The following is a 15,321-nucleotide window of genomic DNA, read 5'->3' as shown; positions in this document are numbered from 1 at the left end:
GGGCGCCCACACGACCTGGTGTGAGGGAGAGTAACGTGTGTCTAGGGGGGCGCGTTTTGCTCTCCCTCTTCCCCCACAGTGGCTTGTGCGTTGTTTTTTCTTTATCCTTTCCATTTTCCCCAGGGAAGGGGGGCTGCTTTTAGCCACCCAGGTGGGATGTCCCCAGCCCGCAGGGTGTTGTAGTGGTCGATGTGGGTAAGCCCCCTGCACTCTCTGGGCTGCAACAGCGGGTGCCATGTTGCCGTGTGAAGGCTGTGGCAGAGGAGGGAAGGAATGAGAGTTTTATGGAGTACCTGCTCAGGATAAATGCTGTTCTCAGCTGAGCCGGGGCTGGAAAGGGGATGTTCAGTTTTGGGAATGAATTTTGGTGCTACAGACCTGGGCCTGCATCCTCTGCTCTGGAAAGCTGTCAAAGGGACACTCTTCGCAGAAACATAAGAGACTGTGTTGAGCCACACTAAGTAGCGTTTTATGTAACGAATAAACCTGTGAAATTCCTGTCCCCTACTAATGGGGCAAAGTATACCAATAGGAAAGGGTACACAAGTGACAGCTGGGGAAATGAAATTTAAAATGTGTTTTCAGTTCCTCTGGTATGTGCACTGGGGCTACGAAGCCTGAGAGAATCACTTGGAGTTGCGTATCTGGACAGCCCATGTTTGCCATAAGGAAGTTGTCATTATAGGTATAATTATGTTTTAAAGCACATTAAAGAACTATATGTTTACAAAGTTTGGTGTGCAAGCTAGATAAATTCATGTATTTTATGTGGCGTGCAGAGAAGCTAGTTTAGGAACCCTATGTAAGATTTCAAGAGCTTATGTTAGCTGGTTTCAATAGCAGAGATAGGGGAGGAATGGAAATATTCTGTCTTTTCTGACCCTGTACGGTAGCCTAATAATCCTTTTTCTAAATCTCTTCACTCTGGCAAAGGCCTTGTACTCAAGTCTTCCACTTTCTCAGCACGTTGTGTTAAGTATTAGGCTCTCACACAAAAGGTGCTTCCCACCATGAAGTTAAAACTTTTGAACTCAGCACTGTCTGCTCGTACTAGGTATTGTGTGTGAAATAAGAGTTTATAGAGGGCAAAAAGACACACTTTCACAGCGATATTTTCTTCCCTACAGAGACCATCCAGCTAAATGTCATACCTTTGCACCAAATCTGAAAATGCTTGTTCTTATTAAAACAGATGAAAGAATCTATTTAAAACCAGCAGCCTGAGTCAGTTGTAACTGATTTTGTTCTTGGACATGGCTAGGAGTTTTTGACTGAAGTGTTCCTAAACAATTCATCCTGATTCCGATGCTCAAAATGGAGACTTCTGGCCCAGAAAGGAACAGCTTGGCAATAGTCTGAGTGGCAGAATGTTATTTCCTACAATGAAAAATGAATGGCAGCCTGAACTAGAGATACATACTATGATATCTGTAAGTATATAATTGTGAACTATATGGAAATAGTTTTGTGATCATCACCTACAACATGCAATTAGCAACCAAAACTGTACAGCCTAGACTGCTATAATGATGCTAGATAATCACACTTGCTGTGAACAGAGCAGATGTTAGGCTTGTGCGAGTCCTGCGTACAGGCTGAGATAATGTCCCCTCTTCCTACTTTCAGTCCCTTGCCCTGTTAGCCCTTGAGCTTCTCCCTTTCCCTCACAGCCTGTACAAGCCTGCCTGGTTACTTTCCTCTAACCCTGGCACAGGGAAAATGCACAGCAGGGGAAAACCAGAGAATTAAGTGGTCATGTCTGCTGTTATGAATATCCAGGCAGAAAACTGCAGCGCTGCCCCACATTCCTATGCTAGTTAGAGAATGTCTCACCTTGGACTTTGTAACCCTCAGCGCACTTCAGTGTGCTGTTAGGAGTACAGTAATGTTCCATGGTTGCTTATGCCACAGAATTGGCTGCATTCTTTACAGGAAATATGGTTTCAGTTTGAAAAACATTAGCAAACCCCAAACAAAACAAAACCCCTGTGTAAGTTCCTGTGAGTAAATGCAATAAGGCAGGTTGTGCTTTATTCCCATGTCATTTCTCTGTTTACCCTGTTTATTTCATAAGCACTGAGACTATAGCTTAGTACAAGCAAAACTGGATGATGGCTCTGGTGTGTTTTGTTTAGTTTCAGTCTATGTTCTCCTAAATTGGGGGGTACATGCCTGCAGTCTGCTGACCTCTGAGAGTAAATAAGGTGTATGCAGATACATAGAATTCCTTGCAGGCTAAACCATTTGGACTGTAATCAGCAAGATGCTGGATGGTGCAGCCCTGAGGTACTAACCAATGTGAGTATGCATGGCAGAAGCTGTCCACGAGTTAAACACAAAAATATACTATGGCAGCCAGACAATGGGAGCAGCTTGTAATATTTTGGGAATAAAGCAGTAATGAACAATTACAGCATATTACTGCTATTAACATTAGAGAAGATAAGATTGTTAGGAAGATATTTGAATGTAGGGTTAGGAACCGACGTCACTCTGGTACACACACAAAATTCTCTGAGAACATGATACAAATACTGTAGCACCACTACTGTGGTGTTAGCCTTACCCTTCCAAGAAATACCATTTTCAGGAGATTTTGTAAACACTGAGAAATTATGCCATTGCCAGAGTGCAGCAATCCCTGAGCACACTCAGCTGGGAGATTTCTGCTTAGAAACACTTTCTTTTTCCATAGTGAGGCCCTAAGCTTGCACCCAGAAAGGAATCATCACAGCACGGCGTTGACACATCCATGCATAAATATTTCAGCCATGAAATCTCTCTCTGTCTGTCTGAACAGCTTTACATCAGAAGCGAGCTGTTGCACGCTGTCCTAACACCTAGATGTTTCTGCTACCTCATTTCACCCCCTGTGACCTTTTGCTTTTGTATTGTTGTTCCAGAGGCAGGAGACTGTAGAGATTGTACGAGTGCTCTCTGCTAACCCAGCCATCACAGTGATAAGGCAGTATGGGTTGTGTGCAGGGGAAAGGTAAGACATAGTTTTGCTAAGAACTGGCTGGTGCTAATAAAGGGTCTGCCTCACAGTACTCTCACGGGCAAAATTTTTGCCCACATCAAGAGTTTTGGCTGCATGTTGCCTTTTGTACTGAATTCTAGGTTGATACACCTTCTTAGCTGAATTAGAATCCATTCTGGAGCTTTGGAAATTTGAAAAGTTACATCTTTTGGTTTCTTTCGTGATTGCTACTAGCTTAACATTAAAATCCGATAGGACACTGCTCTGAATGTGAGGGATTTTTTAGACAAGGAATTCTTCTCATGGATTAGTAGCCAGCATCTCAGATAGTTATCACAGCCAGCAACTGATATATGTGTGTAGCCTAGCTTCCCCACTGGAAGGGGGGGATCAAGAGAGCCACAAGTCTGTTGAGCTCCTAGCATTTCCCTTATATGATCACAGAACAAAATGGCTTCTCCCTGTCAGTGTTTAGTCCTGATATAACACACCCAAGTTAACTGTTCCCCTTGAGGACTACAACCCTCAGGGTGTATCTACACTGTCAAATAACTTATAGCATATTCCCAGGTCCTGATCCTCTTATTGCCCACACTAGGCAAACCTTTATTGATGCCCAGGCTCACTTTAGGTGTTAAACAGCTACTTCTATCCAAAACAAGCTCAAATATTGTCAGGGGGATAGTTTGCTCAAGGGATAATTCGTTACCAAGCACTATGGATGAGACTGCACCAGGGTTAACACTGCACAGCTTGGCACGGCACTGGCAATCCTGCATTCGGGTAGATGCATTTACAAGTGTAGAAATAGCCCCCAACTCTGTTATGTAGGGCCTCCATGAATGCAAATAATCCTCAAAGTGAATAAAAATTCTGGAGTGTTGTGACTGTGAGCCTCCAGATATTAGGATTTTTCATACAGTAATGAATTGGGAATCAGTATTTTATTAAAACACACGAGGTGGTGAAAAGTGCCTCTCTGGCCCACAGCTGGACTAACATGAAAAACACACTTTAGACTTGATCCATCTTTGTACCTGCCAAAAAGCAAGGGGTTTTAAGCAAAGTTTTAATTGCCTCCCAACACAAAAGAAAAGTTAAAAATACTGATTGCTGTTAAGGGCTGTGTGTTTCAGCATGTTTCATATTTTCTTCCCAGGGGACAGATCTAAAAGGTAGGTAGAGTACTCAAGAGCTGAAAAGCAATTATATGTTATACAGGATGTTTAAGAGCAGCTTCAAGGCCATCTTGCCAATGTCTTTTATTATCCTTTTTTTTTTTTGAGAGAGAGAGGCTAAAATCTCGGTCTTAAGGACAACTGTCTCCTTTGCTTGCTTCCTACCAGAGATCTGGTAGGCTGTTGTGCATTCTCTTCTTTCCTTGCAGTTACCAATTTTCTAATTAAATCTGTATGCCTACCCCCATTAAATCAATCAGAACGTCACCACTGATTGCAGTGGGAACAGGAGCAGGCTTTAAGGGCCAGATTTGCAGAAAAGCTCAGCATCTCTGATTGGGGCCAGGTTTTCAAAGGAAGTGGCAACCATGTGCGAGCCACTCCCAGCCCTGCATTTGCCATGCTGGCCTCAGATCTGGGTGCAGAACACTTAAAAACTCCAGCTTTAGAAATTAGCTCTGCCCCAGTGAGTGTAATAGCAATTAAGAGCTGTCAGCAGGTTGGGGAGAGGCAGTCAGCACTCTTCCTTTTGCCTGGCTGAAGCAGAAGGTTTGGCGAGTGGTCGAAGAGGAACATCCAGGCCCTGAGGTCTCAGACACATGTCTGAAGTGCTTATGTTGTTAGCAGGGGGAGAGAAGCAAAAGCTGCGCATCCTGAACGCAGGGAGGGGTCGAAGTCCTGGCATGTGTGGTGTTTTTATGAACAGTAGGGTATTTTCTTTGTTGTGTGCTCTTATGCCCAAGTCATTGCTAAGTTTGCCAGCTGCTGTCATCAGCAGTGTTGTTTCCAATGAACAGTCAAGCTTTCCCCAGACCAAATAGCCTTTTGTTCTCGAGAAACAAATGTGGCAGTATGTCATCAGCTCAGTTCAATCACTCCTTTTTACTCAGGGGCCAGTAAAATGAATTTCTTACTTTGCCTTATCAGAAGTATAGGTTTGCTCTGTCACTTGCTGAGGGCTCTGGTCTCTGAGAGCCTGCGGGGCTTCCCAGGGACAGGCATGTCCTGGCAGAGAGAGGGACTGCTGAGTGTCCTCCCAAAGGGAAAAGAATTGACTGGGAACAGCAGGTCAGCCTGCTGCTAACCTAATTAATCTCCTATGTATTAAATAGTTTATGCATGCTTTAGTATATAACTTTTTTAAACATAATAGGAGCTTTATAGTTGATTTTCATCTTAGAAAGTAAATTTTTAAGTCAATAAAAGATCAGTTTTATGATTCCCATGACTGAAAAATTATCTTTACGCCCTTACAGTAGGCAACATAGTTGAACGCACACGATTGTTGCTAGGCTGTGACAGTAATGTAGTTATCTGTACTAATATTTTCTTCAGCTATGTTTCTGTTCTTACTGCTCTTCTACTGGATCTCACTGTTCCTACTAACAGTTGTTTGGCAGGGATGCTCATGGGCTTATTGACTCTTCTTTTATCTTACTTTTCTTATTCTTTTGCAAATCGTATAGCTTATTAGCATTTATTATTCTAGCACAGTTGTTACCAATTTGCAGATACTATCTAGTAGCATGTATCCACCAAGAGATAACTACAAGCAGGGCAACAGACACACCTCAGCCTATATGGTTGCTGTACATTGTGCTCAAATGCCAAAGGAATGGACTGAACTTCTGTGTCTGCGAGCAGTCCACATGCTGTGCTAACAGAACCCACAGAGATGTAAAACTTATCCATGTAAAGCTATGGAGCCAAACCCTCCCCTGCAAATAACCATCCGACCTGCAAACTAAAGGTCTTCTTTCACCTGTTGTTGGACACATTTTTTTAAAAGTCCATTAAAAACAATGAAGCAACTCTTTTGCTGAAAAATAAATAGAATTTATGAACTAGTAGTGTGAAATCCATGCAGAAGTAGAATAGCAGTACAGAGTGCAAAAATAAGCAATGATAATAAAAAGGTGTTGTCTATAGCAACTTGTGAATAAGTGTGTATCGTGGATTTTTCTTCTCCACTGTTTGCACCCTGTGTACTCATTTCATATTGATCCTGAAAGGCTAAATGTTTTCTTCCAAAGGGCTGAGAATCAAATCCATAAGATATGCAGGTACCTAACTCGCATGGACATCAAGAGGACCTTGTTCAAAAAAGATTTCATGTATATTGGTCTACAGGCCCACAGTTTGCATCTCAGAGCATCTCTGACATTTCAGCTGTTATGCTGCAGCACAGAGAAAGGTATCACAGAGTCCCCCTTTGCTTGAGCATTAGCAATCATGCATAAGAGTCAGTTTGGCTTAGATTCAAATCTGTGGGCAAAATCAGCCTCTGATATAACTATTCATCTCAGTGAAATTGCAGCAGGGTTGATTATAATTAACGTGACTGGTAAATGTAAAGTACCGTAATTTTTAAACTCTGATCGCACAGGCTCATGCAATTACGCTGGTCAATATCTTCCTGCATTTTTTTGGTATAAATTCGCTGTTACAAACATGTATATGTGATTTCTCAGAACTTCATACAATTTTCTCAGAAACCTGTTCTTGCAATATAAATTGTTCTTGTTAGCAGTTTTCTTGTACTTTGTTTTCTTGTACTGTGCAATATCAGATGACATTTGTGATTCTTTTGTATTTCCCCTCAAATATTATACTGTCTAAAAATGTTTTCTTTTTCCTCTTATGGCTAGCATCTATGGGACTTTCCTGTACTGCAGTAGTGAAGAGGAGCCTCAAGAAACATAAGCCAAGAAGCAACAATTTCAAATTGCGGTCCTTTCTATATTATATGGAGAATACACATGGGTCTTCATAATGATGCAAAATCCCTATCAACTAGAATCTCAGGAAGATGAATAATCAGAGATAAAATTAAAGATAACTTACAAAAACTGATCTAGATTAGAATGTTGTACAGTGGATGGAAGTTATCACTGGTTTAATGTTTGTAGCCCTTTGCCTGTAAAGTCAAAGCATTTAGGCTCATTTACATCCACTGTTCACATTTTAGGATCTGAGACGTTCAGAACAGCTCTTGACATAACCTAGAATAGCTTCTGCATCTTTATTTTTTTCTGCACAGGCACCTTCTAGTTTTAAAGTCTGATTTCTTGGGACCTCATAAAGCTCCGAGCAAGTCCTGTGTGAGAGAGGTCTACTTCTCTTCTCCAACAGCACAACATTCCTGTTTCTGCTCCTGAGGAGATGAGGTCTGTGATATGTCTGATGCTAATCTTTCCTCTCCTCTGTGGGTCCAGAGGCAGGAGCTATCTGTGTTCAACATTTGGAATAAAGGAACAAAGCATTTGCCTGTCTGGATGCAGCTTTTAAAATAGCTGTGGGAGGCTGCTCCCTAGAGCTTTGGAATACTGTGCCCATTGCTGAAGAAGGTGGAGTAGTGGGAGGAGAAATATACTGTGGGCAATGAACTGTAATAAGTGTGATTTATTTCATGGCTGCTACCATTGCATTTATGATATGTAGATGTCTAGAGTCTGTGCGTGCATGCAGAAGTGTCTTTCTGTCTTTATATTACTAGATTTCTGTAGTACCCCCAGCTAGCAGTGAGCAGGCTGTCTAATCCATTGAAATCATGTACATTTTTTCCTTTAAAAGCTAGAAATAGATCTTTGCTTCCCAAGAAGGGGAGGTGATTTAACTGGAACAGTTACATCTGGTTTCCTGCCTTGTAATCAACAAATTTCTGAGTTCATAAAAATTAGCTTAAGGGTGTATTTTTTTCCATTTCCAGAAGACATTTATATTATTGTGAAAAAAAAAATGAACATTTTCTATCTGTAATTTTAATCTAGTGGCAAAATATTAAACATTTTCACACCAAGGTGTAGTTTGTATTTTCAGCCATTTGACCTTTGGGCTGTAATGACTTAATTCTCCCACAGCTGTTTGCTGAGGAAGCGTGCCTGCTTCTTCAGAGGCTGAGCATATGTCTGGGACACCATCAGTTTGTGGCAATTTAAAAAGTTGCTGTTTGCAAGTTAAGGTGCTGTGGACCATCCACATGTTCCTAGCTTACCCCGAAGTGAGATAAAGTGCCTTCAATTAAACTACTTTAATTTGTGTTTAAACTGAGTGCTTTATTTATCCACTGGAGCAACCCAAGAGAAACTATGCTGCTGATGGTGGGTCAGGAGAAGAGTGGTAGCTTAATAAGTCACTGTAATTCAGTTGTATTTAATCATATGCCCAAAACCAGGTGTCCCCGCCCCACACCTGCATGATTCCAGCCTGCTGAAGGAGGCAGTAGCAGTGAAAGTGCAGAAGGTCTGCACAGATCACTCTGGATACACAATTGATGGCTCCAACAATTTTGGAGGTGTTGATGTTCACACTTGCATGTGCCATTGCTTATTGATGTACACAAGTAAAGGTAAATACTATCAATTCAGAATTTTCCTCTCCCAGTCATAACAAAGGATTTTGTTTACTCTGTATAACTTCAAAATATTTCACAAATGCCTTTTTCTTCGTAAATACCTCCTTTATCATTTTGCATTTGTGCCAACCGGGTACTGAACACTGGCACTGTGATTTGGCAGCACTTTCCCAAGATGTCAGTGAATGCACTGTGTTCTCATCCCTAAAGAATTAAGCCTCCATGGTGGACTGTGGAGAATTAGTCCATCTAACCCTCCTGTGAATGAGACATAGGCCTCAGGCTTACTGTTGTGTGGCTGAAGTTTGATAAATCATTGCACATCTGCTGAGCTGCTGTAACTATGCTCACACAGGCACAGAGAAAATGCAAGGCAATGAGACTTAGCTTACATCTCTTCTCCTCCGGGCTGGGCTAAAATCACCTCATATTTGCTGAGATAGGAGCGCACGCACCATCACTTGCTGCAAGGTCACTGGATGTGCAGCGGCATGAGAATCAATTCAGACTTAATCAGGAGTATGAGCCCTTAATTCTTTGTCATCAAGAATGATTCTAGCAGCGTTTTGCTAGAACAGGGAAGTTTGTGCTGGAATTCTATGGGTGGAATGTACGTAGCTTCTTTCTTCTTAAATTTATTTTGCGTTATCAACTGAGTATAATTTTCTTCTTTTTTTTATGCCAGTTCCAAGCTTTTGGGTAAAGTTCATGTGTAATGATAAACAGCTGCTTTGTTGCATTCGAGTGATGGATGGAGTTATGCCTTCTTAAAGACTTTGGCATCTTAATGAATGAAAGATGCTCTCCACTGAAGGTAAAATCACTTACACCAGTTCAGAACTGAATACTGAAATCCAGGAGCCCAGGTGCTGAGCCGGTGAAGTATTTGGGGTGGGAAGGAGGAATTCTAGCATTCCACCATTGGCAGCAGTTGTGTTTCAGAAATGTGTAGTACCTTTAGAGAGGCAGTGGAGAGCGTGGGCTGGAGCAGCTCTTGGGAAAACACAACCTGTGATTTCTCCCAGACATGATCTGAGGCCCACGAATAAAAGCAAAGATTTGCATTGGTCATATGCAACCGTGCATGGCCTAAGTCAGCCAGCAGTGTTAGTAATTGCCATTCCATGGGTTTTTGAGCAGGGACAGCCTGACTGTGATTTCTCCTGAGTGGCTGCTGCAGAGCAGGGGAATGCTACACTGATGCTGCCATCTTGTCAGATTATTTCACCCTTTATCCTACCTTCTTTCTAAGATTAGTTTTCTGGAAATGAACAATTCTTACAGCCAGGGCCTGAATTAAAATCATTATGAACCAAATGCACCCTTAGTTATCTATACAATAGCCCCTGAGATAAATGTTCGTGGTTGAAGACAGGTGGTTCCCACAGATGTTATGCTGTGTTCAGCCTCCGTCCCAGGAAGGATGGTTGAGCGGAGCCGGTTCAGCTGTGGCATATTGTTGAGGTTCTTTTACAGATGTCACCCTTCCACAGGCATAGTATAACTCTTTTAGGTTTCTCTAAAACGTAGGTTTCAGCTGTGTGGGTTTTAATAGAAAAAATACCCAAAACGAACATCCTCTTCCTGTGCCTGGGGCCACCCTTGTGCTTATCGAGAGGGGAACCCCTCCGTTTTGACCATATTAGCAGAGGTGCATAAAGCAAAAGCAGAAAGAGCACTTTTACACTGCATTCATCAACACATGAAAAAACAATCTACCAGGACTGGTTATGGGCTTGTTCCACTACATGTCACAAAACAATTGTCTCTGTGCATGCTGGTGCTTTTAAAGCTGACACTGCTCTTGGCTTAAAAGCTCTTCGCATTACATCTGTCCATTAAGTATAGATTTCAGTATGTACAGCACCAAGGTGAACAAATCAAATGTACACTCACACCACAACCAGAGAACTGCTGTAGTGAACACATCCTCCTGAAATTCTCACATCCCTGCCTTATCATCATTTTATATTTAAAATACCAACATAACATCATCAGTTTTTCTATGAACTTGATCACAGTGGTTTGATAACCATCTTTGTGTTGGTGTGGTGCTGACAAATTGCTGCTGTACAAAAAGTAGAGGAGTCTCCCCAGACTGGGGAATGCTGGGCCCTGGTTAAAGCACTGATCTGATACTCAGTAGCTCAGTTCCTTGTTCTGCCGAGGACTTGCAAAGTGGCTGTGGCTCAGTTTGGATGTATTGGATATGTGTGGATATATTCAGACTGTTTTAGCACCAAAGTTAGTTACAGATGCTTTCTAATCCAAGTTCAGAAGAGACCTGGGGGTCATATTCAGGCTGCCTTTTATACATGCTTGTATTGCTATCGTAGCTACTTACTGGCTGATCTAACAGTGGCCTGAATAGCTCTCTGGTGAGCATCTAAGTTAGTCAAAGTCCATGCGCCATGCAAAGTGGTCTGAATACAGCCCTTTATCTCGTTGTCTCAGCTCCCTCGTCTGTAATGCAGGGACAGTAACATACCTCAGCAAGGCTACAGAGGTATTCAGATCCCAGCGAAGAGGACAACATGGCTTCTTTTATAGGCGAAGATGTATTATGCTGAAATAACACAAGGGGCCCTGGTTTTAGAGGAGTTTGCCATCTGCAAGAGCTTACTCCAAATAGAATATCCAACAGTTAAAAAAGGGATGTAGAAGTTAGCAAGAGCGCACCGTGGCATCTGTAGCAGCAGTTTTACATTGACTATGCTGTATTCCAGCTTAGCTATTTCCAGATGGCACTGTATTTTACAATTTCCTCTTGCAGTTGACTGCTATCATACATATATATAGTACAACAAAGATGTACACAAGAGTGAATTATTGCCTGTCCTTTGTTGTACACTCTTTCCCAAACATCTGGGGCTTCATTTATGTGGCATTTAGTCTTCCTCAGAGGAGTATCTTTGCCTGGAAAAACAATATATGCAGCAGCTACAAAAGATAAGGAGAAAGAGAACAGTATGGCTAATAATGAGAACACCAACAGCAAAAATGTACAGGGTTTTGTCACAGTAATCCTGAGGCTGATGGAAAGGTGGGATGAAATTTGGCAGGTACACAGAAAAAACCCAGTAGTTCCCAAGAATGAACCAGAGAAAGAGGAAAAGGCTGAGGGTTAGATGGATGTAGTACTTGTGAGCATTCTGCCTCCAGGGATATTCGTCGTCGTCATCATCATCAATCACAACAGACTTGGAAAGCAGCTGCCTCATCCTGGTTGAGTCGTACAGCAGGAGAGTCACCTGGAGGCATTGGGGGAGAAAAGGGAATAAATAAATTGTCTGCGGAAAGTCTGAACACCTTCTGGCCACTGCCAGCCTTTGGGCCAAATTAAACTTGGGTGTGGGAAAATCACGTAAAAGAAAGCTGAGGAGCCACAAATGAGGCAGATCCTGCTGGAAAATAATGCATTTTTCCCCCTACAGTTTATTCACCAGGGAGATTTAGGCCAGACATGGGAAAAAACTTGCCAATGGTAAGGATGGAAAGGCACGAGAACAGATTGTGTAGGGAGATGGCAGCAGCTCCCACGCTGGAGACTTTTAAGAACAGATTAGACTAACTGCTAAATGACTTAAGTAGAGTAGTTCCTGCCTTGTAGTGGGTGGATTTGTCTCTCCTAAGTCTATTTTCCATGGCTTTATAGGTGAATCAGCTTAAATAAAATTATGAAGGATCTAGACTTCGACCTAAACCCCAAATAAATTGCTTCAGATACTTGGAATGATTCTGTCAAGTTTTTTTTTCAGTTAAGCATAATTTTCTCAGATTGCTCCATTCCTGCCTTCAATCAGAACCGGCAGAGAAGAAGATGGAATACCGTGATAACGTGAGGTTAGGAAGGTCTGGTCTGCAGGGAAATGCAGTAGGACTCATCAGCAATGCTTAGAAGATGTCTAGCTTAGTCTTAGCAATGCAAAGTATGTAGGTAGGTTGACTGCAGTGTAGAGAAGCTTTCAAATTTCTGTCCCCTAAATGACTTTCTTAATTTTAGTAGATTTATAGCAGAGGTATATACAGGGCCCAACAAAGATTTGGGCCAAATGTTGTGAAACCTGTTATCTTGCTACACCTGAAACACTTGGCCCAGTCCTCAAGGCACTAGCTGTTGTAATTGCAACTCCTCTTTTTGGGTACTCAGGTTCCCGTGCAAGTGTCCCTGTAGCAAGCTGTGTCTTTGGGAAAGGGACTCTAAGAAACCAACTGAGCAGGAACCTGCCTTGGCCAACCAGGAATGAAATTCAGATGGAAAGGTAAAAGATGTAGATTTATAAGTGGCTATGGGGAGGGACGTTGTGTCCAAGCCGTGTTCTCTTTCCCAGAGTTATATTCTGTGCTCATTTTTCTGCTTGAAATGAGAGAGGAGAGCACCCCTTGTTTTACGCTCTCCCTTCTCCATTAGTCAGTGATTAATGGTGAGAACACTGCCTAAGGAAAACCCGTTTGAGTATGTGTTCTGCCTCCTTCAGATTTTAGTCCATGTGCCCCATTTCCTGGAGGCAGGGCTTAGCAAGAGGATCCAGCACATCCTGAGAAGAGGATTCTCTTTGTCTTCCCTATAAAACTGTTCAATTACATATAAAGGATTAAATTGTTGTTCACAAAACCAGCTGTTTTTCTAGCCCAGATGTTAGTGCCAGTTTGTAAGAAACAGAGATCCAAGTCCCAGCACCAAGATAGGCAAAAAATGGTGTTTCCACTGGATGTCTCACATCCAGCTGAGCACTCAAACTGGTAGGCTTATTCAAACCAGCAGAGCGTCTTCTCAGGTGAACGTTTATTTTAGACAGGCTCATGACACACAGGAGGGGTAAACCTCCCTGGCCAGTGGATCTGGAGTTTCCACGTGGGGGCCTGTGGCTTGATCTGAAGCTCTGTGCAGCTCTTTGGCTTTGAGGTGAGCTCAGCCCATAGGCAACTGCCTGTACTCAAGCTTCACCAAGCTCAGCGATGGGAATGGGGTTAAATGACAGAGGAGCATTGGTTTTGAGGAAGTCAGAGAAACCTCCCAGGTGGATTTATGAGTCTCAACTGCATCTAACCAGTTCATTTAATTCTTAAGGGTATTACCTTGCCAAGCTGTGACTGAAGCAAATTCTAGCAGTTGCTCACATTGTTAATAACTTCTGAATATGCATTTATGGAGCAGCTTGACATGAATTCAGCGGGCCTCTGTGGATGCTGTAGAATGGTTCAGTTGCCTTGGTGAACATCGGTAGGTTACCACTGCCTTTTAAAAGACTGGAGGTGGTAAAGAAAGAGATGACGAGCCTACAGATCTGTACAGATCTGGGCCAGAATGACTTGCCATTAAATTATGTCCATCACAGGACAGCGTTCATTCAGACTTCATCCAATATCCATTATCTGACCTTTTAACTCTCAGAGGTCAAGCAAAGGTACTGCTCAGTGAAGTCGGCGCAGTCTGATGAACGTAAGAGAGGGCAGAGTTGAGACAGGCGGAATTTGGCTGCAGATCAAGCACTATGAGATGATACATGAGTTAGGCCAATCAAATTCTGACCAAATGTATTGCCATACTGCAAAATAGGCAGTCCTGCTGTCAATTGAAGCCAAATTATTTGACATCAGCAGGAATATCAACTGACCCACTTACCATCTTATTTAGGGTGAGAAAAACTGATTTTAAACCAGAAATAGCTAAGAAACAGTCAACGTTTTTGATGGAGGCATAAATTAATTAGCATGAAAATTTCCTTTCAGTTCTGTTCTATTCTTTTCTAAACTATTATTAAATGAACCTTTGATTATATGGATAAGTCCACTGGTGTGATGGAATGACTAAGCATTTGCCAGTAGAACTCATAGCATAACAAATTCCTTATAACAAGATTAAGCACTTGCTTTTTTTTCTCCATTTACTTATTTACTGAGCAAAGGTCCTCAGGGGGATGATGCGTATCCCAGTGATGTACTGCGGTTTGGTTACCACTGTGAAGGAGTGCAAGGGATGCAGAGACCTGCAGAGGAATATTCTTTCCCCTTTCTTTCGATTCTGGCAAAGAAAAGGGGCTAGAAACTTTATCAGAGGGGAACGTAGCTAGCTCCTGTCTGCAGCATCTGCTGGCTGCAATATGCAGTGCTGTCAAGTTGGAGACTAGCAGGTTTCCTGTCAAGGGACAGGCTGCCTGTACTGAAACATTAGGCCACAACCTGTCAGGTCTGCTCTGCCGGTGCCGGGCTCCTGGAAAGCAGCTGGGTTGCTGCTGCCCCATTAGCTATGGTAGGACAGCCAATGCTACCAGTACAGATGTTCCCTCCAGAAGCAGCACTTGCTGTTCTTAGCCCTTTGTGCCCCCGTGGTGTGGTTCCAAAGCTTTCCCTTCAGCTCTTCCCCTTTTCATTCCTTTGGCAGGAACATCATCAGGATGGCAAAAAACAGTTTTCTTAATCCTGCTGAGAAGCCTTACAGTAGCTTTGCAGTTTGTTGTGACAAGCCTCTTCGTGCCCGCTAGAAGCCAGTTAACACTGTCTGCAAGGGGACTGTCAGAACAGGACGATCCTTCACCCTAGAGTCAACGCAGAGTTATGGCTTTATAGTGACCAGGGTGTAACACAGATATGGGGTTGTCTCTGCTTGTCAAGCAGCCAGGCTCTGGCTCAGTGAAGATACAAGTGAGCACAGTCCACTGGAAGACAGGTAGCTGTGGTTAGAAAATGCTGTGCTAGATTAATAAGCCCTGCTGTGATGCAAGGGTATATTTACTCTGGAAGGAAGCCATGCTGCTGCATAGTCATTGCTTCTGGCCAGGTCAGAGTGGGAATAAATTGAAATTGTG

At 42.6% G+C, this 15,321-nt stretch overlaps 1 protein-coding gene across 2 annotated transcripts in view; it reads right to left on the bottom strand.

Moving 5' to 3' along the window:
• Positions 1 to 6,017: 6,017 nt before the first annotated feature.
• Positions 6,018 to 15,321, bottom strand: part of TMEM272 (transmembrane protein 272) — a 29,891-nt gene continuing 20,587 nt past the window's right edge. For both annotated transcript variants that reach the window (XM_063333670.1, XM_063333680.1), the window contains one exon: positions 6,018 to 11,763. In XM_063333670.1, the coding sequence (XP_063189740.1) occupies positions 11,401 to 11,763 (363 nt within the window). In that variant the 3' untranslated portion in view covers positions 6,018 to 11,400. The remainder of the gene's footprint in view (positions 11,764 to 15,321) is intronic.

This window comes from Chroicocephalus ridibundus, chromosome 1 (genome assembly GCF_963924245.1).
Source record: "Chroicocephalus ridibundus chromosome 1, bChrRid1.1, whole genome shotgun sequence".
NCBI lineage: Eukaryota > Metazoa > Chordata > Aves > Charadriiformes > Laridae > Chroicocephalus > Chroicocephalus ridibundus.
This window is presented reverse-complemented; position numbering and strand designations above follow the sequence as displayed.